Source organism: Clupea harengus, chromosome 9 (assembly GCF_900700415.2).
Source record: "Clupea harengus chromosome 9, Ch_v2.0.2, whole genome shotgun sequence".
Taxonomy (NCBI): domain Eukaryota; kingdom Metazoa; phylum Chordata; class Actinopteri; order Clupeiformes; family Clupeidae; genus Clupea; species Clupea harengus.
The window spans coordinates 12,938,579-12,962,230 of NC_045160.1; the positions used below are offsets into that span (position 1 = coordinate 12,938,579).

At 46.8% G+C, this 23,652-nt stretch overlaps 2 protein-coding genes across 2 annotated transcripts in view; both read left to right on the forward strand.

Moving 5' to 3' along the window:
* The window catches only part of abcc5 (ATP-binding cassette, sub-family C (CFTR/MRP), member 5), a 28,067-nt gene extending 19,557 nt beyond the window's left edge, over positions 1 to 8,510 (forward strand). Inside the window, exons 14-29 of the mRNA XM_012839804.3 lie at positions 204 to 276; positions 579 to 782; positions 1,046 to 1,189; positions 1,381 to 1,477; positions 1,706 to 1,890; positions 2,962 to 3,108; positions 3,348 to 3,477; positions 3,842 to 4,124; positions 4,489 to 4,675; positions 4,975 to 5,064; positions 5,398 to 5,587; positions 5,840 to 5,999; positions 6,112 to 6,190; positions 6,410 to 6,523; positions 6,734 to 6,898; positions 7,028 to 8,510. Coding sequence (XP_012695258.1) covers positions 204 to 276; positions 579 to 782; positions 1,046 to 1,189; positions 1,381 to 1,477; positions 1,706 to 1,890; positions 2,962 to 3,108; positions 3,348 to 3,477; positions 3,842 to 4,124; positions 4,489 to 4,675; positions 4,975 to 5,064; positions 5,398 to 5,587; positions 5,840 to 5,999; positions 6,112 to 6,190; positions 6,410 to 6,523; positions 6,734 to 6,898; positions 7,028 to 7,129 — 2,350 coding nt within the window. The 3' untranslated portion in view covers positions 7,130 to 8,510. The remainder of the gene's footprint in view (positions 1 to 203; positions 277 to 578; positions 783 to 1,045; positions 1,190 to 1,380; positions 1,478 to 1,705; positions 1,891 to 2,961; positions 3,109 to 3,347; positions 3,478 to 3,841; positions 4,125 to 4,488; positions 4,676 to 4,974; positions 5,065 to 5,397; positions 5,588 to 5,839; positions 6,000 to 6,111; positions 6,191 to 6,409; positions 6,524 to 6,733; positions 6,899 to 7,027) is intronic.
* An 891-nt stretch (positions 8,511 to 9,401) lies between these two features.
* Positions 9,402 to 23,586, forward strand: rnpepl1 (arginyl aminopeptidase like 1). Its single transcript, XM_031573507.2, has 11 exons — positions 9,402 to 10,709; positions 11,769 to 11,909; positions 12,411 to 12,562; positions 13,315 to 13,431; positions 14,178 to 14,413; positions 14,996 to 15,109; positions 16,894 to 17,006; positions 17,332 to 17,440; positions 17,792 to 18,016; positions 18,621 to 18,763; positions 21,574 to 23,586. The coding sequence occupies exons 1-11, from the start codon at positions 10,248 to 10,250 to the stop codon at positions 21,862 to 21,864; spliced, it is 2,103 nt and encodes a 700-aa protein (XP_031429367.1). The 5' UTR covers positions 9,402 to 10,247; the 3' UTR covers positions 21,865 to 23,586.
* The last annotated feature ends 66 nt before the right edge of the window (positions 23,587 to 23,652 follow it).

Genomic DNA, 23,652 nt, shown 5'->3' on the forward strand with positions numbered 1-23,652 from the left:
CATGGATATGTGTGGTTTAGCGGCGCAGTGTGGAATGTGGTGGCCCGGGCTTCAATGACTCAGCAGTATTAGCAGTGTCAGCAGTGTGACTCAGCATTCTCTGCCGCTGTTTCACACCAACTACCTCTAGAAAGGTCAAGACATGGTTGTACAATGGTGAAAAATACAACCTAATGAATACAAAAACTTGATTTCGCCCACAGGTACCAGGCTGTGCTGGGCGCCTGCTGTCTGAGGCCTGACCTGGCCATCTTACCCAACGCTGACCTCACAGAGGTGAGATATTACAGTCCGATGGTGTCACTAGTTTTCACAGCAGAATTCGGTATGCATTTGCAAAGAGTTATTCATTAGCATTAATTACTCTGTTATTATTATTGTGTTGATATCTCAACTATATATTTAATTAATGTTTTTACATTAAGATTTGAACATTAAGATTTGAAAGTGTGGTGGATGGATTATCATCCTGCGGATTAACAAAGCAAATTGAGTATGCAGTATAAATACTGTAATTATACACACATAGTGTGGATTGAGGCAGATATAATATCATCCCGCAACTGTGTTCATTTCAGATTGGTGAGCGTGGTGCCAACCTCAGTGGCGGGCAGCGGCAGCGCATCAGCCTGGCGCGTGCCCTCTACAGCGACCGTGCCATCTACATCCTGGATGACCCGCTCAGTGCCCTGGACGCCCATGTGGGCAACCACATCTTCAACACCGCCATCAGGAAGCACCTGCGCCAGAAGACCATCATCTTCGTCACCCATCAGCTGCAGGTAACCTACGTAGCCCTACACGTGAACTTTGACCCCCAGTATTAGCCTGGTCTACAGAAAAACGTCTGTCAGTCAATACTCTTTAGCTGATCAAAAAAAAGACGGCTTAACAGATCTGAACAGTGGAACTGCATGTGCCTCAGATTTGTATATATAAAATAAATATTTACGTATATAAATATGTATGTACATATCATCTTGGATGTAGTTTTGGTTGTGCAAACTCATTCACACTGTTTGCTGTCCATGTATGTTCTGTGTAGTACCTAGTGGACTGTGATGACGTGATCTTCATGAGGGAGGGCAGCATCACAGAGCAGGGCAGCCATGAGGAGCTGATGAGTCTGAATGGAGATTACGCCGCCATGTTCAACAACCTGCAGCTGGGAGAGGCCCCCCTCATAGAGGTGAGAGGAGGCGCTGTTACACAGGAGCTTTGGTGGTTTATTATTACTGTACACTTTGCAGTTCTTCACACACCTTAACGTGTTGATGCTGGACGTCATTAAAGTAACGTTTTCTTTCCTGTTAAGCTGAAAGTTAAGATTGTGTTAGGTGAGTGTGGCTTTGCTTTGAGCATTTATTTGTGTTCTTGCAGATACCCAATAAGAAATCAGGGAACTCACTGAAGAAACCTCCAGAGAAACCTAAAGCTGCATCAGTCAAGAAGGAAAAACCAGTCAGCAAAGACAGTGGTAGGCAACTGCATAAGACACACAACACCTGCTGGTCTGTTGGGTGTGTTGCTTTAGAAAAGAAAGTCCAGATCAACGACCATCACAATCATCAAACTGTATTTGTTCCTTAAATGTTTTCTTTCAGGAGCATTTTTATTGTTGGAGGATATTATTAGTGCATGAATGCTTCCTTTATTATTCTATTGAATACAAACTCTGATTCTAGAACTCTCTGCTCGCTTACAGGTCAGCTGATGCAGGTGGAGGAGCGGGGGAAGGGCTCCGTGCCATGGTCAGTGTACGGCATCTACATCCAGGCCGCCGGAGGAGTGCTGGTCTTCCTCCTCATCCTCCTCCTCTTCGTCCTCAACGTGGGCAGCACCGCCTTCAGCAACTGGTGGCTCAGCTACTGGATCAAGCAAGGCAGTGGGGTAAGAATGGAAGAGAGAGAGAGAGAGAGAGAGAGAGAGAGAGAGAGTTAGAGAAACGGAGAGGAAGAGAGGGAGAGAAAAGGAAGGAAGGGGGCTGGGGAGGAGCCCCAGATGGAAGGATGGAAGTGATCTCTTGAGAGAAGTGTAGAAGTGATAGACAGGACTAATCCTTGACAGAGGGCTTCCTTTCTCCCCTTCCTACAGCATGGCTCTTGCTCTGCTGAAATATTGATGTGACATGTGTGTGCTTATTTGTGTGCTCTCTTTGTGTCTGTGTTTTTGTGTGGTATTTCTGTGTGTGTGTGTGTGTGTGTGTGTGTGTGTGTGTGTGTGTGTGTGTGTGTGTGTGTGTGTGTGTGTGTGTGTGTGTGTGTGTGTGTGTGTGTGTGGTATTTTGTGTGTATTTGTGGCGTTTGCATGTGTGTGTGATTTGTGTATTTTGTTTGTGTGGGGTGTGTGTGTGTTTGTGTGGGGTGTGTGTGTTGCTGGATGGAAAGCTAATCAGTGGCGAGCACAGGTGTAAGTAGAGAGTGCCCCATTAATATTGCATGAGCAAGTGACCTTGATGAAGGCTTAAGGGATACTTTTGGGAGTTGGTTCGCTCATTAATGGGTCATGAATCCGGCCCCATTTCACCAAATACCACAATCCATCCGGTCAAATATAGAGAAGTGGACCAGATAATCAAGTCAGTTGATTCTCTTGTGACCAATATAGAGCCTGTGTTGCTCCAGGCAAATAGAGTCTCATTTTAATTACCCAAGTGAATGAAGCATGTCAGCAAGAACTAGGGGCAAGAGCCAAAAATTCAGCTTGTCCCTCAGGGTCTGTGGTTAATGCTATTATATGGAGACAGCGCTGCGGTATAGTGCCCTCTAATTAACACATTTTTAGGCTAGCAGGCAGTTGTTGACAGTGTCATGGCTGTTAATGAGTGTGTGTCTGTGAGAGAGAGAGAGAGAGAGAGAGAGAGAGAAAGAGAGAGAGAGTGAGTGAGTGCATATGTTAGTGTGTGTGTGTGTAATAGAGATGTTTAGACTGAGGTGGTGTTCTTTTGTTCTGTGTCTGTAGAACACCACGGTGCTGATAGGGAACAGTTCTGTGGTGAGCGAGAGCATGAGGGACAACCCCCTGATGAGGCACTATGCAGCCGTCTACACCATGTCCATGGGAGTCATGCTCCTGCTCAAGCTACTGCGGGGCATCGTCTTTGTCAAGGTGAGTTGTGTGTGCGCGTGTGTGTTTTTCCACCTTGGAACCAAAACAGGTGTGTGTGTGTGTCCTTATTGTTTTGTCACCAGGGCACAAATTATTTGTTTGTGAATGTGTATGTTTGTGTGCTGGGGTGAATAGGGGTTTTTAAGGATGTCTCTGCATGTATAGTGTTATCACTCTGGCACGGTGTGTAGGTATATAATAGTTTTATTTCTGAGCCTTACCTGTGGGTCTGTTCCTAGGTTACACTACGGGCCTCTTCAAGGCTTCACGAACAGCTGTTCCGGAAGATTCTTCGCAGCCCTATGAAATTTTTCGATACCACTCCCACAGCCCGCATCCTTACTCGTTTCTCCAAAGACATGGATGAAGGTGATTTGGAAAATCTACTAGTTTTTAATGAAAATCTACTAGTTCTCTTTAATGAAAATGTACTAGTTCTCTTTAGTGTAAACACATATTAAGAAGTCTGTGCTACGCCAGGTCAGATAGAGTCTTGAGGAAACTGGCATGTTGGCTCATGTAGGTGTCTGTTCACAACTGATAAATATGTAAATATGCTCATGTAGGTGTCATTCACAACTGATAAATATGATGCATGATAAGACGTTCCACAGTGAGGTGTGCACATCTCTTGGAGTTTGCATAATACTCTGTGGTGCATTCAAATGATTTCCTCTACACTCTGATAACACAATCTCTAACTCTGCTTCCCCCATCTGTCCTCTCTCATCAGTGGACACGCGTCTGCCCTTCCAGGCCGAGATGTTCATCCAGAACGTGATCCTGGTGTTCTTCTGCCTGGCTGTGATCGGCAGCGTCTTCCCCCTCTTCTTGGTGGCGGTGGGGCCGCTGGTGCTGCTCTTCATCGCGCTGCATATGGTGTCGCGCGTCTTCATCCGTGAGCTCAAGCGCCTCGACAACATCACGCAGTCGCCCTTCCTCTCTCACGTCACCTCCAGCATCCAGGGCCTGACCACCATCCACGCCTACGGCAAGGGGGAAGAGTTCCTCGGCAGGTGGGTCGCGTCAATGGACGTCTACTGCCATTACGAGGGCCTTGGTTTAACAGCTGCACTATAAGGCTTTTAACTGACATATTAAATCTATAGAACACTGTAGTTCACATGGCCATAGGAGTTGTTTTAAGGCTTGAAACCTTAAAATGGAGGAAATTGAAAGCATAGGCTCTGAGGCCTTCCCTGAGCATCTGCTTCTTTCTGTTTTGAAACTCAGCACTGTTGTAAATGAGGGTCTGTTCCCCTGATGTGTTTTTCAGAGGCTTAGATAAAGCACTGAGTTGAGTTGAGCTTTTGATGCAGTTTTATGCAGTATTTGGGGGGAAAAAACATCTCGTAACCACAGCCGCTCACCCCCACTCAGGTACCAGGAGCTGTTGGATCAGAACCAGGCGCCGTTCTACCTGTTCAGCTGCGCCATGCGCTGGCTGGCCGTGCGGCTGGACGTCATCAGCGTGGCTCTCATCAGCATCACCGCACTGATGATCGTGGTCATGCATGGACACATCGCGCCCGCCTACGCTGGCCTGGCCATCTCCTATGCTGTACAGGTGGGCCCCCAACACCGCCCCCCATACTAAAGCACACACACCCCCTGTGTGCAGCTGTCAATAGAGCTTCCGAAGAATTATTCTGCTGAGTCGTCCTCATGTTATAATGCGTAGCTGAGTTAAAACCAGTGTAGAATTTTCTGTAGAACTTTAAAAAAAATGATCCTTTTGGATTTCCAATTTTAAGTACAGTTTTTTACATTTTATTTTAAATATTGAATGGGACTGAAAGTAGTGAATGTTAGTGCTGGCTTAGTAGCTAGTTAGTGACCGGCTGTGCCTCTGGTCTCTCCTCTCAGCTCACGGGGCTCTTCCAGTTCACCGTACGCCTGGCCTCTGAGACTGAGGCTCGCTTCACCTCCGTGGAGAGGATCCACCACTACATCCAGGTACTGATCCCACCCATCTCTACCCCTCTGGGTTCATGTAAAACAGCACAGAGCTCAGTTTCACAGTCTACACCTCCAGGAACCAGCAGCGATGCTGCAAGCGTAATGGGGGGAAGCTGTACAGTGTAACGTTACGCCCCAAATGCCCTCAGGGGAAATGCCCACAATGAAACGGGCATATAGGTTTAATCGTCTCTTTGGAAACATGCCTGATTACCACACTTGATATGGCTGTGTGGAATCGATTGTACGAGCACAAGAGAGTGAAACAACGTGCTTATAACGGACCTATGTCTAGAGCTTGGCTAAAAGTATTGGTGTCTGTCCGTCTAGTCTCTGGCCCTGGAGGCTCCAGCCCGGATCAAGAACAAGGCTCCCCCAGAGGACTGGCCTCATGAGGGGGAGGTGGTATTCGACGAGACGGAAATGCGCTACCGGGAGAACCTGCCGCTGGTCCTGAAGAAGATCTCTTGCACCATCCGACCCAAAGAGAAGGTCGGGATCGTGGGCCGGACAGGGTCAGGTGAGTCCAGCTCAGTATGAAATACTTCCTCCTCATCTAAACCACCATCAAGAGCTGTCATGTCCACTGTACACTGCAGTTTGAACGGTTCACACACTGAATGTTTGGTATAATAACAGCATAGCTGCTGAATACAAGTGTCTCCTAAATGTAAATATAATAGTGGAAATATTCTAAAATAATATGGAAGTTGGTGCCTGTGTTGCTTTCTTCTTCTGAGGATGCTGACATGCCCTCTTCCCCTCTGGGCAGGTAAATCCTCTCTGGGTGTGGTCCTGTTCCGCCTGGTGGAGCCCTGTGGTGGCTCCATTAAGATTGACGGGATCAACATCTGTGACATCGGCCTGGCTGACCTGCGCAGCAAACTGTCAATTATCCCACAAGAGCCGGTGCTTTTCAGCGGCACAGTTCGGTAAGAGGGCTGTTCTTTCTTTCTTTTCTCTGTCTAAACTAATCTGTTTCCAATACTGGTTGTTGTGAACGATTTACTGGTCTAATTCAGGTGTTCTCTCTGAATTGTGTAGATCTAATCTGGACCCCTTCCACCAGTACTCAGAGGAGTCTATATGGGATGCTTTGGACAGGACACACATGAAGGAGTGTGTAAGTATGAATGGATGCAACCTCTTTTAGATCAAATTGCATTCAGAGACTGATACCAGCATCTTCGAACACATGTACAGCAATAAATAGTGTACAGCACAGCACGTAAGATGTTTTTGAGATGTTGTTTTCACTTGTTTTGAGCATTCTGTTCTCTCTCTCTCTGTCTGTCGCCTACACAAGCACATATCAACACTAACTCTGGCTCCACTCTCCCAGGTGTCTCAGCTGCCCCTGAAGCTGGATTCTGAGGTGGTTGAGAATGGGGAGAACTTCTCTGTAGGGGAGAGGCAGCTGCTGTGTGTGGCGCGCGCCCTGCTGAGACGGTGCAAGGTGACACACACACACACACACACACACACACACCTTTCCCAGCCTTAAAGGCACCCAGGCGTTTACACACACAGTAACTAAAGTCTTAACGAAACCACCGCATGACAACCTCACTCTTTCTTGCCACGCCCTGTATATGGAGTGTAACCACGCACAACTAAACATGGCTGTTTTGACATCTTATCTTAATCTGCACGTTCCTCCTTTAAGGTTCTGATTCTGGATGAGGCTACTGCTGCTATGGACAGTGAGACGGACTCTCTGATCCAGGAGACGATCCGCACCGCCTTCGAGGACTGCACCACGCTGACCATCGCCCACCGGATTCAAACCGTGCTCAACTGCGACCGCATCATGGTACTCAACCAGGGCCAGGTACAGCTCGTGCTACAAATGCTTTTTCTGTGTCCGTTTTTTCACGGCTTGATTCTGTGAAACGTAAAGCACGATCCAGGTCACTTCGTTTACCTTACCTCTTTCCCACCACTTTTTTCCCCTGGTCAGGTTGTGGAGTTCGATGAGCCGTCCAGACTTCTGGCCAATGAGAACTCTCGCTTCTGCGCTATGCTGGCCGCAGTGGAGAACAAGATCTCAGTGCGGGGCTAAGAAAGACGAGGGGGTCTTCAGCGTGCTCCTGAGATGAGGGGAGAGGACTCCTCCCCAACCCTCCCAGCCAACAGCGCCCTGGCACAACTCCCCTCCTCCTGCAAACATACCATGCACTGCTCTGCCCGCAGGTTAGGGGGGTTGCGCTGGTAAACTCCATGGCCACAGGGTCCTGAGTGGAGGCCCTTGGGCTGTCCGGAAGAGATGCCTTTTCAGATATAGCTGTAATCTGGAATGGTCAGGAAATCATCATTACTGTAATAATGTTCTAAGTATTAGCGGGAAAAAAGAGCGTTTACATGTAGCTGTATTCATTCCATACAGTCTGTTTTATAGGATATATCTCTATATGCATATATATATATATATATATATATATATATATTTAGGTGAAAGGAGATCTACACAGAGTTTATTTTGTAAAGACTCTGTATGTAAAATCATAGTTATGTCTCCTGTGTCTTCTACCACTCATGTCCTCACTGTCTTACTACCTGTTTTAATCAGTTAATCTAATGACTTGACAAATCCGCGGGGGTCATGTGTAATTTTTCGTTGTCTCGTGAACTTGAACCCTGAACCCCTGGCTCAAGCAACTCGGTGCAGCAGTCCCAAAGGGAGGTTGCGACCAAAGCGGGCAGGGGGTAGGGGACCCCTTCTCTGAAGCCTTCTCTGTCACAGGTACTGGGGCTTGGGTGGAGGGCCCTTCAGCAGACAGAGAGGCTTTTGGCTTTCTTTCAGCCTGCGCAGGCCGGCTTGGCACTGAATGGGCTGGAGGGCTCTCTCAGAGAGAGAGAAAGAAACCACGCTGCTCATTCCCAGTGTCCTTTGCGTCTCACGCCAGGGGCATGACCTCGCCCCCAAAGTGAAGAGGCCTTGTACATGATCTTACAGTTTATTTCCTTTTGTTAATGCTGTTGCTTCCTCTTTTTTAACTCTTGAAGCTTTTTTTATTTTTTATTTAATGGCGTACTGTTAAAGCCTTTGCATCTACAGTGGTACTGGCTGGTCTGCTCAGCTCCCCCTGTTGGTCAGAGGTCTCTGTTTTGTTTTTGTCTTTTTCTTTTATCTTGCTATGTTACAAAAGATGCCAGTCATGCACAATTTGTTTATTTCTTTTGGCTGGTGTTACACTGCTCAGAGCAGGCCAACTTTTCCATTCCTGTATTTCTGTTCTTGTAACCTGTCTTGCATTGTACAGATATGGCAAACCGGTCTTTGAGAAGACCCTCTGCAGAATGTCAGTCTGTATGTCATTTCTATTACATTTTTATAGCCTTAGCATGACTTCATCATTGCCTTGTGATGGGGATTGGGATGACCATGGAGGAGAAAGGATCTCTTTAAAAAAAAGTCAATAAAATTATTTTAGGGTTACACATATTTGTGTGAGTGTTTCTGTCTTCTATGGGCTATACAGGGATGCATAAGGGGGAGATGAGGATCGATCAGCAGGGGAATCTGAAACCAGACAGACACCAATATCCTCTTTCCTAGTTCTCTGCTTGACCAGCTCACCCACAGATTGCACTCATGCAGATAGCAACACACACACACACACTTCTGACTTGCCCTAAAATAAAACGCTCATCCCATCAATTCTTAATTGCTGCGGTCCTCTGAGTCTTTTTTCGCCACCATGCAGGGATGAAGGCTTTCACGGTGCAAACAATGCACAACCATCCAATAGTCTTGACATCTGCTGAGTCATAGGTAATGTAAGTAGGCTGCTGGGTATTTAGAGGTGTAGTCATGCTATACGTCATTAGATCATAGTGTAATCTATATCCTGTTTGGTGATCGAGGGAAGCCTTGGCAAATGAGGATGCTGAACTAGACGTATATGATTTCTATCTATGGGATAAGTTATGGTACCTGCTTATTTCCTGATCACACATATCATTTGGACCCGGACTTCTTCAAATAATCTGGCACATCATGCTGTGGAGAACATCATGCATGACCTTTAAAATGAGAAGCGTGCGGTATGCAGAGGTTTGTGAGTGAAGTGCAGAGAAACCGTGACATCTAACGGTTGGAGAGCTGTATTACACAGACCTGAGCCACAGCTGGTCCTTAGCAACATCGGCTCCTTCCGTAAGCAGACCTTCCCCGGCGCCGGGAACACTCCTCCCCCTCCGCAATCAACACCTCGCCGCTGCCACCAAGCCAAGGACAGTCTCCAGGGCGACGAGGAAACAACCAAGAATAAAGGTTACACGTTGTGTAACAAAGTTTCTATGGAGGATGGTCACTGGGCTTGTAAAAGGATATCCCATTCTACTGAACGTATCGCATTCACACGGTGGATCCCTTTCCTCTTTACGCCCATGCTAGCTTAAGTGTCAAACTACTTGGCGCAACAGATTTAAAACCTAATAGGCTACTACTTTGAGTGACGTTAGTTACAGCAAAGGATGTGCCTCCCACCGAAGCACACATCTTTCGTCTATGGAAGAATGCCGAGGGGTCTTCGGTTTGGGTTTGGGATCTCGTTAGAAAAGCTACTAATGTTGTCTTTCCGAGGCTGTTGATGTTGAGTATTTTGAGGTGCTACCGAATTGGGACGAGGATCCCTCGGGTCGCCTCTGTAGCGCCCCCCTGCAGACCAAAAACTTTCCTCTCTCGAAGTGATTTCCTCCCCTGTTTTTACTTCCTGTTTTCTGCGGGAGTCACTTAGCTCAGCGCCTTTCATTTCAACTTTTTTCTTTGCGCCTGGCACTTCCATACTTTCTTCTGGCGAAATTTGTAACATCTGTAAGTTATCTGTTTCTTTTGAGTTGTTCAATCGCGCGCTCTCAGAGCAGGCTACATTCTTCGGATTTTAAGGAGAAATGCTGGACTCGATTTTATGATCGGCCCGATGGATTTCACATAGATTTGGTTTTGTTTGCTGGACTGTCCACTTAACCTGTTATTTTTTTCGCCCTTTCCCGTGCTTTGCTCTCTACACCCTTATTTGCTACAAAGGCAACTCGATTGCAAGAGCTACTTCTCATGGGTATTAATGAAGTTCGCACGATATAGCTTAGGCTATCTTTAGTTGTAACGACTCATTTTGCGGCTAAATGTTATCGACGATGTTTAGTTTATAATTAATGTCTCTTTGAAAGCTACAATGGCTGAGCTTCAGCGACCGACGCTGTGCTGTTGTCGGAAAGTGCTGACGGTGCCCAGCAAGTCCTGTGAAGGCGGCCGGGCTTTGGGACAATGTCGGCTGGTGGACATTGCATCGGCCTCCAACTTCCACAGCTTTAAACTTCGACACTTTCATCTCGACCTCCACCTCAACTTTGCGCTGAAGAGGATGACTGGGTGGCAGGTCCTTGAACTGGTGCCGATCCAGCCTGGGGTGCAAACTCTGGTGTTGGACACACACCCGTCCCTACACATCCATTCCATAGACTGTAAGGTACCCGGTACCGCTGGTTCCCCAGATATCTTCCTCTCACTTTCATACCGTGTGGACCCTTTCACAGACTACGGCTCCTCGCTTAACATTACCCTGCCGGCCACAGTCATCCGGCCGCACCGGGCTTTCCAGATCACCATCCGTTACACTACGACAGACGGCCCTGCGGTAAGGTCACTTGGGTGGCAGCTGTGTGTCGTTGACAAAATGACATTGATGTTGGCTAATAATAACCGTAATGGCATTCCGCAATTGTTTATAGCAGCAGGGTTACTTATGAGAACTTGGGTCTGTGCTTTTATGTCTTAATTTAGTCTGTACCCCAAACGACGTTGATAATAGGACGGCCTATCATTGTTGTAACCTCGCAACATAATGGATTCCTAGTGTCTGCTTTGGGAGGCAAAGGCCTTAGCGATAATGCAACAGTATTGGCTTTCAGAAAGCAAGGGCTGAAAGTCAGTTCATTTTGTTCAGAGAGATCCTAAGGTAATTCTCGGGTCTGGCGTATTCATGACTGGTTGACTCATCATGAGGTCAACCCGACCTGCTCTCATGACAGAAATTGAGCGCCCCCTTGAAAAGATAATTGAACACGGCTCCATGTCATTCATGCTTATTGACGGTATTGACACATTCCTACCTAATTTAGAAGTCCGTATATCCTATCTATCCCTCTTCTTTCGCACCATTTCTTTCCCTCTCCCTCTGTCTCACTTTCTCTGTCACATGCATACTCACATGTACTTATCACACGCGTAGTGTTTTGCTCTTAATTTTCCTCTCATATTTTGTTTCTTAAATGGTGCTCTGTTGGATTTATCAATGCTTCACAGTGTGTCCATTTCAGGCTTCCTTCGCTAGCTTTGTGGCTGTGTCAAACAGCATAATCATGACACTGGCCCTGTAGTGAAGTGTGTAGGAGTGCTGGAGAGTTCATTGAGTCCCCATGTGTTTTACCCCCCCCATCCCCAACACACACACACACACACACACACACACACACACACACACAGATCTCCACACAGAGATGTCTGCACACTTCAATTTAGCCCTTGCACCCAAATCGTCCCATATCTGACATTCCTGCTGGCATTTCTCATGTGCTCTCAATGTCTCTCCACCCGTTGTGGCTGATCAGTGCTGGTATGTTATTTTCTGTGACCTTTGCCCTCACTGGCCTCTGTGTTGTTGTGTTTGTTTGTGTGTGCATGTGTTGTGTCTCAGATCTGGTGGCTGGATGCTGAGTTGACATGCGGTCAGACGCGTCCGCTGGTCTTCACGCAGGGCCACTCTGTGTGCAACCGTTCCTTCTTCCCCTGCTTCGACACGCCGGCCGTCAAGAGCACCTACTCCGCCAGCGTGCGGGTAAGGCCCTGATCTCAACTTTACTACCCTCACATTCTATCTCTCTCTCTCTGCAATCTCGTAATCTTGCTTGCACTGCTGCTTTCCCTCTGTTTTGTCTTAATCTCAGCCTGTCGGTAATCCTAATCTGTTTAATTTGCTCTCTGTCTGTCTCCAACAACACTTCTGCATCTAACTGGCTCTTTCCTTTACTTCAATCTCTCTGTTTCTGCTGTACTTTGGTCGGACCCTTGTTTTGCCAGCTGCCTGGATTAATCTCCACTTTTCCTCTTTTCTGCCTTGTAATCCTCATGCCATGCTGTAGTCTTGTTCTGCAGTCTTTTATCATGTTATGTCTCTATCTTTGTGTCAACCCTGTATCATTTATTCATATATTTGTTTTTTTTATGTTTTGGCATGACAAGGTTTTATGTCTGGCTGTGTTTGTATATTTGTATGTGTGTATGTGTCTGTGGGTTTGTCTGTATGTGTGTGCATGTTTCTACGCGGGTGTCCCTCTAGGTACCAGAGGGTGTAACGGTGCTCATGAGCGCATCCCGCAGTGCATACTCCAAGCAGGACCGCGTTTTCCAGTTCTCCATGGAGTTCCCCGTGCCTGCCTACCTGGTGGCGCTGGTGGCAGGGGACCTGCAGCACGCTGACATCGGCCCCAGGTAAGAACAGCAGAGTCTGGGGAGAGAGTGGGGCTTGAGGACGTCAGGAGGAGTTCAGGTGTAAAGTGTGTCTTCACCTACTGCATCATTTTGAAAAATGCTAAAAAAGTGTACAAGGGACTGGGGGGGATAAACTCCTGTAAATGATGATTCTCGATCAGCAAATTAAAAAGAGATTTGCACTCACGGGCGGGGGCTGGGATATGTACGAAATGGTCGTAGATAAGTCATCATCGGTTCAGGATGATTTTAAACAGTAGATTGTGATATTATAAAAATGGGAATTATGTCAATATTACCACCAGCATTGATGGATTTAATCACAGTTCAGTAGTATCTTTTAGTTTCCAGCTCATAAAAAATATTTTTGGCTGCACCCACACTTTAGACGTGAAGTGATGAGGTGAGAGTGCCTGGAAAGTAATACTGATTTTGCTGAGAGCGACAGAGACAGTGAGACAGAAACTGAGACTGGGGGGGGATGACATGATGAAACTGGCAAATAGTGTGTGAAAGACAGAGTGCATGAGAGAGGAAGAGGCAGGTTGTGTGATGCCTGTTTGTGTGGTTAATGCTGTGGGCGTAGGTGTGTCAGCACAGTGGAGTCTGAGTCACTGTCTCACTCAGAAATGCCCAGAGCAGAAGTGAGTCTACTTGTGTACTCTAAATTCCAGGTTATCAATGTGTTTGTCTTGAACCCCCTCCTTCCATTTCCTCTTTCTGTTTTCTCTCTCTCTCTCTCTCTCTCTCAGGAGTCGTGTGTGGGCAGAGCCTTGCATCCTCACTTGTGCTGTCAGTAAACTGGGTGGCAGTGTTGAGCGCTGGCTGGCTGTGGCTGAGGGACTCTTTGGCCCGTACGTCTGGGGGAGGTTGGTTTCTTTCTCTTTCTCTCTCACACACTTTCTCTCTCCCCCTCTTTCTCTCTCTCGCTCTCTCTCTCTCTCGCTCTCTCTCTCTCTTGTCATTGTCAATCTGGAGGCTGATTGGACCATTACCTCCGATTACTCATGATGATGATGAAAGCCTGGGACACATCTCTTGAATACACCCCAACCCCCAGCCCAAATATATACCCTTCCTCCAATCCGCAGGCTGATGTTTCCCGGAGCGCTTTGGAGTGCTCGCTTTGGCCTAGTTTCTCTCCCACTGTCACATCTCCTGGTCTGCATTAAAGTGGTCCAGTTAGTCATTCATCCATACAAATGGACATACACACACACACACACACACACGCACACTTCTGTGGGAATCTATTGCTGTTGACAGTGGATGGCATACAGCTAGTTTGTACACTCAGTCTATTGTGACCTGCCGAGTCTCATTGGATTAATGTAATGACCAGTCAAGTGACAGCGGTTGATGGGTCAGTTCAGGAGATTAGTCAGTAAGACTTCACATCAAAGATACTGTGGTAATAACACTGAGGAAGAGTCTGAAGATGATAACATGCTCATTCTATTCAGTCTGTCTTTGATATCAGATGACACTGAGGCCTATTTGTAAGCTTTTTCCGTTGTATAACAGCGTCAATATAAATCTCAAATCTTAAGGCATTCAGTCCTCATTGCATTGCATCAACGTATCACCCCTGTGTTTCCCGTTGCTTTGGCCACAGGTATGACATTGTGTTCCTGCCTCCCTCCTTCCCCATCGTTGCCATGGAGAACCCGTGCCTGACGTTCATCATCTCATCCATTCTGGAGAGCCGGGAGTTCCTGCTGATCGACGTAATCCACGAGATCGCCCACGGCTGGTTCGGCAACGCCGTCACCAACGCCACCTGGGAGGAGATGTGGCTGAGTGAGGGGCTGGCCACCTATGCACAGAGACGCATCACCACCGAGGCTTATGGTAAAGAAGAGGAACACACACACAGACATACACATCCAACACACACCACCATACATCACACATGGGTAGTGCTACACACACCCACCTGCATACAGAGAAGTATGGCCTAGACACACACCCAACCTATACACAGACAAATATCAAGGCTTATGGTAAAGTTGGATGAACACGCACTCACACACCATTACATATTCCATCCTTACACACGAAATACAGACAGACACATCCACTTGCGCACATGTAACCTCACATAAAACACTCACTTTATGCTTAGTAACACATTCCTTCTAAATGTACCCAACCTAAAATCAAACACATTCCTCTGCCCAGTGATGCATCACTCGCGTGACCCGTATCGCGCTGTGCAGCTCACACGTGAACTACACAGGCTCAGTGATGTGTTACTGCAGTGGCTTCTGGGATAGTACACAAGCGCATGCAACACTCTGCAGGCAACACTATTTCAGATGTTTATGGCCAAGAAGCTAATGCAAGCATGTGTGTGCTCTCTCTCTCTCTCACACACACACACCTGTTTTTTTTGCTTATGGAATTGCCCTTAATGATGATGTGTGTCCTTAGGCGAGGCCTTCACCTGCCTGGAGACAGTGTTCCGTCTGGATGCTCTGCACAGACAGATGCGTCTCCTGGGAGACAACAACCCCGTCAGCAAACTCCAGGCCAAGTTTGAGCCAGGTACGACCAGCACAGGAACCCTGCACACACACACACACACACACACACACAGGAACACACACACATACACACAGGAACACACACACATACACATGCAGGAACATACACACATACACGCATACATATATACATACATGTACACACACAAACAAACATACAGCATATACACACATATGCACGCAGAAACACAGACACACACTCAGGAATACACACATATATGTATATACATAGTACGGCTGAGTGACACTGACAAATTCTGTACATGCACACACACATCCACACAGAAACACTCCCTGTGCAGAGAAGACCCTTACAGTAGGAATCTAACTATGCAGAACACAGTCATCTCTCCCTCTTACTCACAAATCAGGGATGTGGAACTGCTAAAAATACTCCTGGAGGGAAAAAAGGCAGCATTTCTGGAGAACGCATCAGTGCTTGAAGAAGCAGGAACTGCCAGGGCCTGTGTGTGGCTTTAGACAAGAGGCTGCAGTGCCGTTTGTCCGACAGGGGATTCATTCCGAGCTTCCTTGTGCTGGTTCTGTAGAGCAATGAAGTCGCATGTTGTTGGTGCCTCGTTTTTGTGCTGACTCACCTGCCTGAGTGCACTCGTCCTTTTAAATCCTTTGAAAAGCAGAATTAGGTTTGCCTTGGGAAAAAAGACAGGGAAATTGTCCAAGGCCGAATTAGGATTCCTGCTATTTTTGCTTCAAAATCCTTTGGAATCTCAGGGTTATGACTGAGGGAGCTGAGGAGGTGGCCCTGTGTTAAGGTTAAGGTATTTAGCAGATGCTTTTGTCCAAAGTGACTTGCAAAATCATTTGATAAAAAAACTGTAAAAACAACAATTAGAAAATGAAGTGATGAGCATAATGAAACTACGTAAAACCATTAGTTATTACTATAATAATAATAGTAATAATACCAAAACTGTGATTAGATTCATTACGTTTGCCGCAAACAAATGAACAAAGTAGAAAAAGGTGTAAAAAGGTTAATCGCTTTTTAAATGTACCAAGGCTGTCACTGGAACGGACAGCACAAGGTCATTCCACCACCGAGCTACCACGACCACAAAGAGTCTTAACTGCGATCGCTTGCTGCTGAGAGGAGGGAAAGACAACAGGCGCTCATCGGAGGAGCGAAGTGGCCGAGAGGGAGAATAGAGCTGAATCATAGCATTAAAATAGGCTGGTGCCGACCCAGTGGCTATCCTATAGGCGTGAGTGAGAGATTTAAATGTACAACCCCAAATCAGAAAAAGTTGGGACGGTATGGAAAATGTAATTCTAGCAGCTACATGGAGCCAGTGAAGGAAGTTCTATGTGTCCTCTTTGGCTGATCAGGGACCTAACCCAGCACATCATCACAATCATCTAAAATGGTTTCACTACACATGCAGGCAGGCCTGTTGAAATTGCATTGCAATAATCTAGTATAGTAATAACCAGAGCCTGCACAGGAAGTTGTCTAGCATATTGTGTGAGCGAGGGTCTGATCATCCGAATATAATAGACCGACAAGACCTTGAGACAGAAGCTACACGCTCAGTGAAATTAAGTTGGTCATCAATCAGAACACCCAAGTTTCATGCAGGTTTAGTTGGGGTCAGTGAAGATGAACCAAATGTATTGTGGTGTTTATCTGGAAGTGTATTAGCATTTATTGTCAGAGATTATTCTAGCAAACATGGCACTTGTTTTTCTTTTCTAATTGAATCCTTCCCCCATTTACCCTTACCTTGCACCCCCTTTTCTCTCTTTCTTCCACTCTCTCTCTCGCAGGAGTGAACCCCAGCAGTCTGATGAATTTGTTCACCTACGAGAAGGGCTTCTGCTTCGTGTCCTACCTCTCAAAGCTTTGTGGTGACATCAAGCGGTTTGACAGCTTCCTACGGGTAAGCAGGAGTAAACGGTGCTCGGAAGCAATCAGTCTCACTCTCCCACACACAAAGATACACTTTCTCGGAAGAGACACACACTGGCAAGTCATGTTTGTGCACACACCTACATAATGTCTTGTCAACAGACTCTCACTCAGCAATCTCGCTCTCACTCACTCACTCTCACTAACTCTTTCACTCTCTCTCTCTCTCTCTCTCTCCCACCCTTCGTGTGTGTTGTACAACACACACACACACACACACACACTCACTGTTGATAATTTCCCTCTGCTTAACTGAGGCTGGTCTCTCCCCACTCTCTCTCCCCGCCTCTCTGCAGGCCTACATAGAGAAGTTCAAGTTCAGCAGTGTGGTGGCTCAGGACCTGCTGGACTTCTTCCTGGGCTTCTTCCCTGAGCTGAAGGAAAACTGCGCGTCGCAGAGAGAAGGTGAGCGAGAGAGGTCCTGGCCTTGTGTGTGTGCTCTAGTCATGCCAATAAAGCTTCTTGAATTGAATTGAGACATTGAGAATGTAGGTGGGATGTACATGTATGTATGTATGTTGAGAGAATGTAAGAGGGACAGAGAGAGCAAGAATGAATGAAAGATGTCCGCCACTCTCTCCCACTCCCCTCTTCGTCTCCGCGCTCCTGTCAGTGAGGAGCTGCTCCTGCTGGAGGGCCATATCAAACAGAGTGGGATTAAACCAACTTTGGGGAAAGTAGAAGAGAGAACATAAATAAACAGAAAGGTGATCCCCCTCTCCTGCTCTCCTCGCCCCTTCTCTGTGTCTGTCTCAGGGCTGGAGTTTGAGCGCTGGCTGAACGACTGTGGTCCCCCCCTGTTCGAGCCTGACCTATCGGCCGGGGGGGTTCTGACCGGCCCAGTTCAGCGGCTTTGTGAGCTGTGGGGTAACGACACCAGCGACACACAGGTTATTACGACCTTTGACCTCTCCACGTGGAGCACCTTCCAGACGGTGCTGTTCCTCGACCGGCTGCTAGACCGCTCGCCGCTCCCTCATGGTAGCTAAAAACACACGTCTTGCGTTACTCTGTTTGAGCTCTGTAGTGGGTGTGCTGCTTGCACATACCTTAAATTTGATTGGTGTGTGCACTATGTCAAAAGCTGGGTTTCCCACCATTGGCTACTATTTCCATGACTATTGATGCTCTATACCTTATGAGGCTGTCAGTAAACACTTAATAATATATTGGTAGATATATAGATTAAACACTGGCAGTGACTAATAATTATAATGTAGCCACAAGTAGAATAATTGGGGTTCCTTTATAACCGCACAAGTGGGCCACTTGTCTGTAGTTGCTGTGAGCAATGAATTAGCTCAGCTCAGTGATTGTTACATCACATCATGTCATATTCCTGCAAATGTTAGGAGCCTGTTTAAAGTGTTCACCACATTTAGTTAGAATTGACCCAATCATGACAACATTTGAGAATGCCATGAGTGGTCTAATACTCAATTGTTACTGACATGCCAATGCTTTTGACACAGTGTATTGATTTTTGTAAATATAACCCCTTTCTACATGGAATGAACTTTATGCATGGTGTCTTGAGATTGATAATAAATCTGATTGGCTTGTCTATTTGCTTGTGGCCCTGCAGAGGTAATGACTCAGCTGTCGTGCTACTACTCGACCCTGCTAGATGGCATGAACGCTGAAGTGCGCATCCGCTGGCTGCAGATTGTGGTGCGGAACAGCTTCTATCCCGACCTGCCGCGAGTCCGCAGCTTCCTGCTCAAACATGTGAGTCAGAGAGGGGGAGGGGGGGTAGATTGCGAGAGAGAGAGGAAGTGAGTGGTCCTTTTTTAAACAGAGATCCCACTAAATCACTGTGAAGAAAAACCCCTCATTATGCCGTCTTCGCTTATTTACACTGAACCAAACAGAAGAATACCACCCCAGTGTGTTTTATACAACATGCCAGTGTTCGGTTTGACGTTTAACAGAGCATATACGTTGCCGCGTTCGAGACCACTAGGAACTCAAGGTATTTCCAACTCAGGAAATTGCACTAGAACGCCACTTGAAGTTGCAGCTGAGACTCAGAAATATCCCTGTCTTCAGTGAGTCCCCCCATCCCTACATTTATCAGAAAAACGATTAGCAAACAAGACAAACAATGATGGCTTAATAACCAAAATCAATGGTCACAGGTAAAGGGTAGATGTCTTAGAAGATGCTCTTAGCCAGAAGCACATCTTCTCTTCCACTAGCATTACTGCCAAACCCATTTATGCTGCTCCTGCAATAGCTAGGAGTCTTTAAACTTTCTTAAAATATACTCATATTCACTTAATTTTCCCTGAAACAATGCATCACTTTTTAATATGTATGAAGGCGCCCTTCAGTTGGAAACAGACTCTCTTAATTTCTCTTTTATTTGCTGGTATGCCCTAGCCAAACCCTTAATTATCTCTGAATCCATTCACAATCTACATACATAATATACAAAATAAGGGTTTTAAGGTTAATTAAGGGTTCACTAGTCCAGATGCCCCTTGTTATTTAATCAGACACTGCCCTGGCTGGACAAGACACAAGCTTGGCTAACCTGAGGAGAGAGGGGTCAAACGCCAAACAAAAGCTGTACCACCACTGAGAACCCTCATTGAGCCGGATCAGCAGACACGTGTAAGAAACCGTGCGCTGGCTGGAGTCTCGGCTCTCCCACAGACTCAGACTGATTATGGTTTCATTAATGAACCAGCAGGAGAGTCTGGTCAGGATGCTACTGACCTCTCCCACACAGTGGAAGACCGACCGACAGACAGGAGTGGATGAGGAGGTCTGAGAGACACGAGGGGAGAATTCGACGGGAGGAAGGGATGTCTAGCAGAGGCACCAGGTGGAGAGGGGAGAGTCGACGGCGCCAGGTGTCTGAGCACTCCAATCCCTCCCCTCCCCTTATCTCTGTGACCTTTCCCTGCCTGCTCTGATGCTGCAGACAACCATGAGATTCAAGGCCAGTTTGCCTACTGAACGTGCCAACACTTGGGTGACGCATGTTAACAGGAAAGAGAGACTGAAGCAGTTGAGGGATGGATGGAAGCACAAAGAGAAGGACGGGTGAAAGTGTTTCAGAGCCAGGTTGGAGGAAAGCTAGAGATGGGATGGGTTTAAATTATGACTTCGGGAAGCAGAGGCCCCCGTCCCTCTCCCACTTTCCCCCCGTCTATACTATTCAGTCTGCTCCTCCTCCTCCACAGAAAACTGCTGCTTATCTAATAAACATCCACTCTGCATTCCTTGTACTGGAGTCTCCATGCACACACACATACACTCCCTGGCGTCCTGTGATGGACAGTGTCTGCATCAATTGTTAATTTTTACAACCTCTTTGGGCTGTTTTTCTTTCTCCCAGTGCGGTTATCTTTAACGTCCTTTGGAGTCACCCCCCTTAGAGCCCACCCCTTTGTAGGGGGAGGTTCACGCTAATCACTTGGACCAGCTTGAGCTGGTTTTCAGCACCAGTCCTGGCCCTACCTGAGCTGTTTGTCAAAGACGCCAGACGTCAACAAACGCCTCGGAGACGAAAAGGAGTCACAGTTTAAACCAAATGGGTTTATGTTCAGTGAAGCGTATTATCTAAGATATATTCAGGACAGGAGGTCAGTTTGGGTCTAACCGTGTAAGTGTGTTAAGATGACCTCATTACACTTTAACAGGATTGGAGGAAAATGGCTGAATACAGGAGACCGTGTTTGATAAAGGTTGCGACTCGGGGTGGATGGGCAGCTGCCCAAAGATAATTAACTTGTTCCCACATGATAAAAAAAATATCACCTTACCAAACTCATGAATGGCAGAAAAGTAACATAAAAGCTGTAAAGGTAGCTAGCTAGTTTCACCAGCTACATTTTAAAAGTGCCAGTTACAGTAGCCTGGTGTGTAGGTCATGTACTTTAAACACATGCAATATAAATACATTTTATACCCCAAATGTAGGGGAGAACCAGGGATTCAAGTGGGTGAAAAAAAAATCCACAATGATGTGAAACTTGCTAGCTTTGTTAGCACACAGAGAATGGGTTAGGGCCAAAAAGGCACTTAACAATGCTAAATTTGGTCGCGATGCATATCTCAATTGGAAGATCCTCACAATATGGGAGTGGTCAAAATGAGAGGGAGGAGGAGGGTCAGATGGGCGGTGAAGTGTATGGGTAGGAATAATCAGGGAGTTAGGAAGGTCTGTTAATAATATAGGGTGGAGACAAGTGGGGGTGAGGTATGAAGATGCTTAAGATTCTAGTCAGTTGTACAGAGTGATTTTTGAGGGCGCCAATGAGGTAGCCATTTATTGCAGTTGGGCTAAACTTCCTCAGCCCTAGCAAGTCCCTGAGGTTTTGTTGGTTTGGGTAGGGTAGTCACACCTCCTAATACCCAGCTGGTTAGGTGGTTGCCCTGATAGGCAATACACTCCATCAACTATTGCACCGTACCTGAGGTCTTCCCTGTCTTCATCTTTGGGGAAAGTCTAACAACATTACAATTCATCTTGTATTTAATACTCTACTACCTCTAACTCTCATTTTTCTACCCTCTCCCTCTCTCAGACATCCCGCATGTACACCGTGCCGCTGTATGAGGACCTGTGTGGTGGGGTGATGAAGTGCTTCGCTGTGGAGGTCTTCTACCAGACGCAGGCACGCCTGCACCCCAACCTGCGCCGCACGCTGCAGCAGATCCTGTTCCAGACCACCCTCCCCTGCACCGTCAGCTCCGCCCCAGATGCCCCACCTGTTCTGGCCCCGCCTATTCTGGCTCCTCCTACTACCGGCCCCACACCCACAGACCCCCCCGCCAACGGGACCATTTCACTGCGAGACGTCAACGTTTCGGCATGACACCGACTTGGGGGACGGACTATGTGACCACTGTGATGGAGGGAGGTATTGAGAAGGATGGAGAGTGAAACCCGGAAGCCACGGATAAATGAGTGACAGTGGCAATGGAGTTCAGTGAGAGATGGGTGATGCTGAAGGGCGGAGAAGAGGAGAAAGATCTGGAAAGGACTTGAAAAAAAATAACGACTCGTGAACCCTTGTCGTGCCTGGTTGAGACTGGAGGGATGTTGTGGGGGGGGGGGGGGGGCGGGGAGAGTGTGGATGTGTGAGTGTGTGTGAGGGGGATTTTACATGCGTCAGAGAACCAGTGCTCACACACTCACTCACATACACATTCACCAACACTGGGTTATTTATGTGTCATAAGCTAACCGTTTACGCTGCTCTTGGTGAAGAGACAAAAAGAAAAATCTCTCCTTAGGGTTGAATTTATGCTTAGACTGTTTGTTTGTTTGTTTGTGTGTGTGTGTGTGTGTGTGTGTGTGTGTGTGTGTGTGTGTGTGTGTGTGTGTGTGTGTGGTCACGTGAGAGTACACTAGATGCAGTTTGCCATTTGGCAATAAACCCAAATGATCAGTATGAGTGACAATGTTTGAATGTTTATAATTGACATGTTGGCTTACCTATGCACAAGTCTATGAATGTGTGTGAGAGTTAGTACGTGAATCCTGGACCATTTTTTCACTACAACTGGGGGGACCTGGCCAATGGGAGCGGGTCAACCAGTGACATGGGACATGAGAACAGGAGGTCTTTACACTTCTCTGTGCCTGTCAATCATGAGAGACACACTTGACGATCACGGAGACGGACCAGCTGCCTTAGGTACCTCTGCTCTGTGCAGTATTTAACGAGGGGGGGGGGGGGGGTTCCCACATGAGAAGTGTTCCTTCATAACCATGCCGATAAAAACCATGACCAGAATGGAACGCCCTTGTGTTGAAAGATGTCAAGCTTGCATACGCTCGCCAATTTTCGTGAACTAGTTACATCCGCGGTAGTGTTCAGGAGTGGTAGTGTGATTGTTTTTCTCTCCCCCACAGGCACTAAAAATGTGTCCTTCTTTCCCAGTTTGTACTTCCCTTTCACCCCTCCCCCCACCCCTCTCCCCACCCCAAGCAAACCCACCTGACCTCTGTGCCTGGTGCTAAACCCCTCCCACCTGTGACCTCAGGTATGTCAGTCAAGAGTGGAGGGGCGGGGTACACACAGGTGCCTTCTGTAAGCTTTGCACTGTTGTGGAAGGTGATGTCACAACACTGCTGCCCTAGTTCAGAGGGGGCTTGTGTGGGCCCTCCTAGCCATATGTCTGAGTCCATAACAATGATGATGTCAGCGTTACAGAGACTCTGCCCACATTCAAATGCATTTCTCATATGTTACTGGCATACGAGTTATGTTCTTTAAGTGTTGATTTTGTTCTTATTTGGATGCTTGTCGTAAAATAAACACAATGTAATTTGAATGTTAAAAGAGGGACTAATCATATATTGATTTTAGTTTGTTTGCGATGTAATTGTTAGAGAGCAGTCCTCATCTGGTCATCATGAATTTGTGTTTTAAGATAGTGTTTAACTAGTGAAAGTGTGAACGAATCAATGGCAGTGGATACGCATTGGTGGGATACTCAGTCATTAAAGGCCTTAATCAACTGCACAGGTGAAAACAGACCTTTATTTTCAAAGTTTTGCAGGTAATAAAACTGTTGAGAAATGAAAATAATTTTTACCTGTTGTTGGCATTTATCCATATCAGACACATGCACTCAATAAGCCACACAAATCAGCC

Coding starts and splice junctions, on each gene's coding strand:
- rnpepl1 (XM_031573507.2), top strand. CDS start 10,248: ATGGCTGAGCTTCAGCGACCGACGCTGTGCTGTTGTCGGAAAGTGCTG. Junction 10,710..11,768: donor CTACGACAGACGGCCCTGCG/GTAAGGTCACTT, acceptor GTTGTGTCTCAG/ATCTGGTGGCTGGATGCTGA. Junction 13,432..14,177: donor GGCCCGTACGTCTGGGGGAG/GTTGGTTTCTTT, acceptor CTTTGGCCACAG/GTATGACATTGTGTTCCTGC.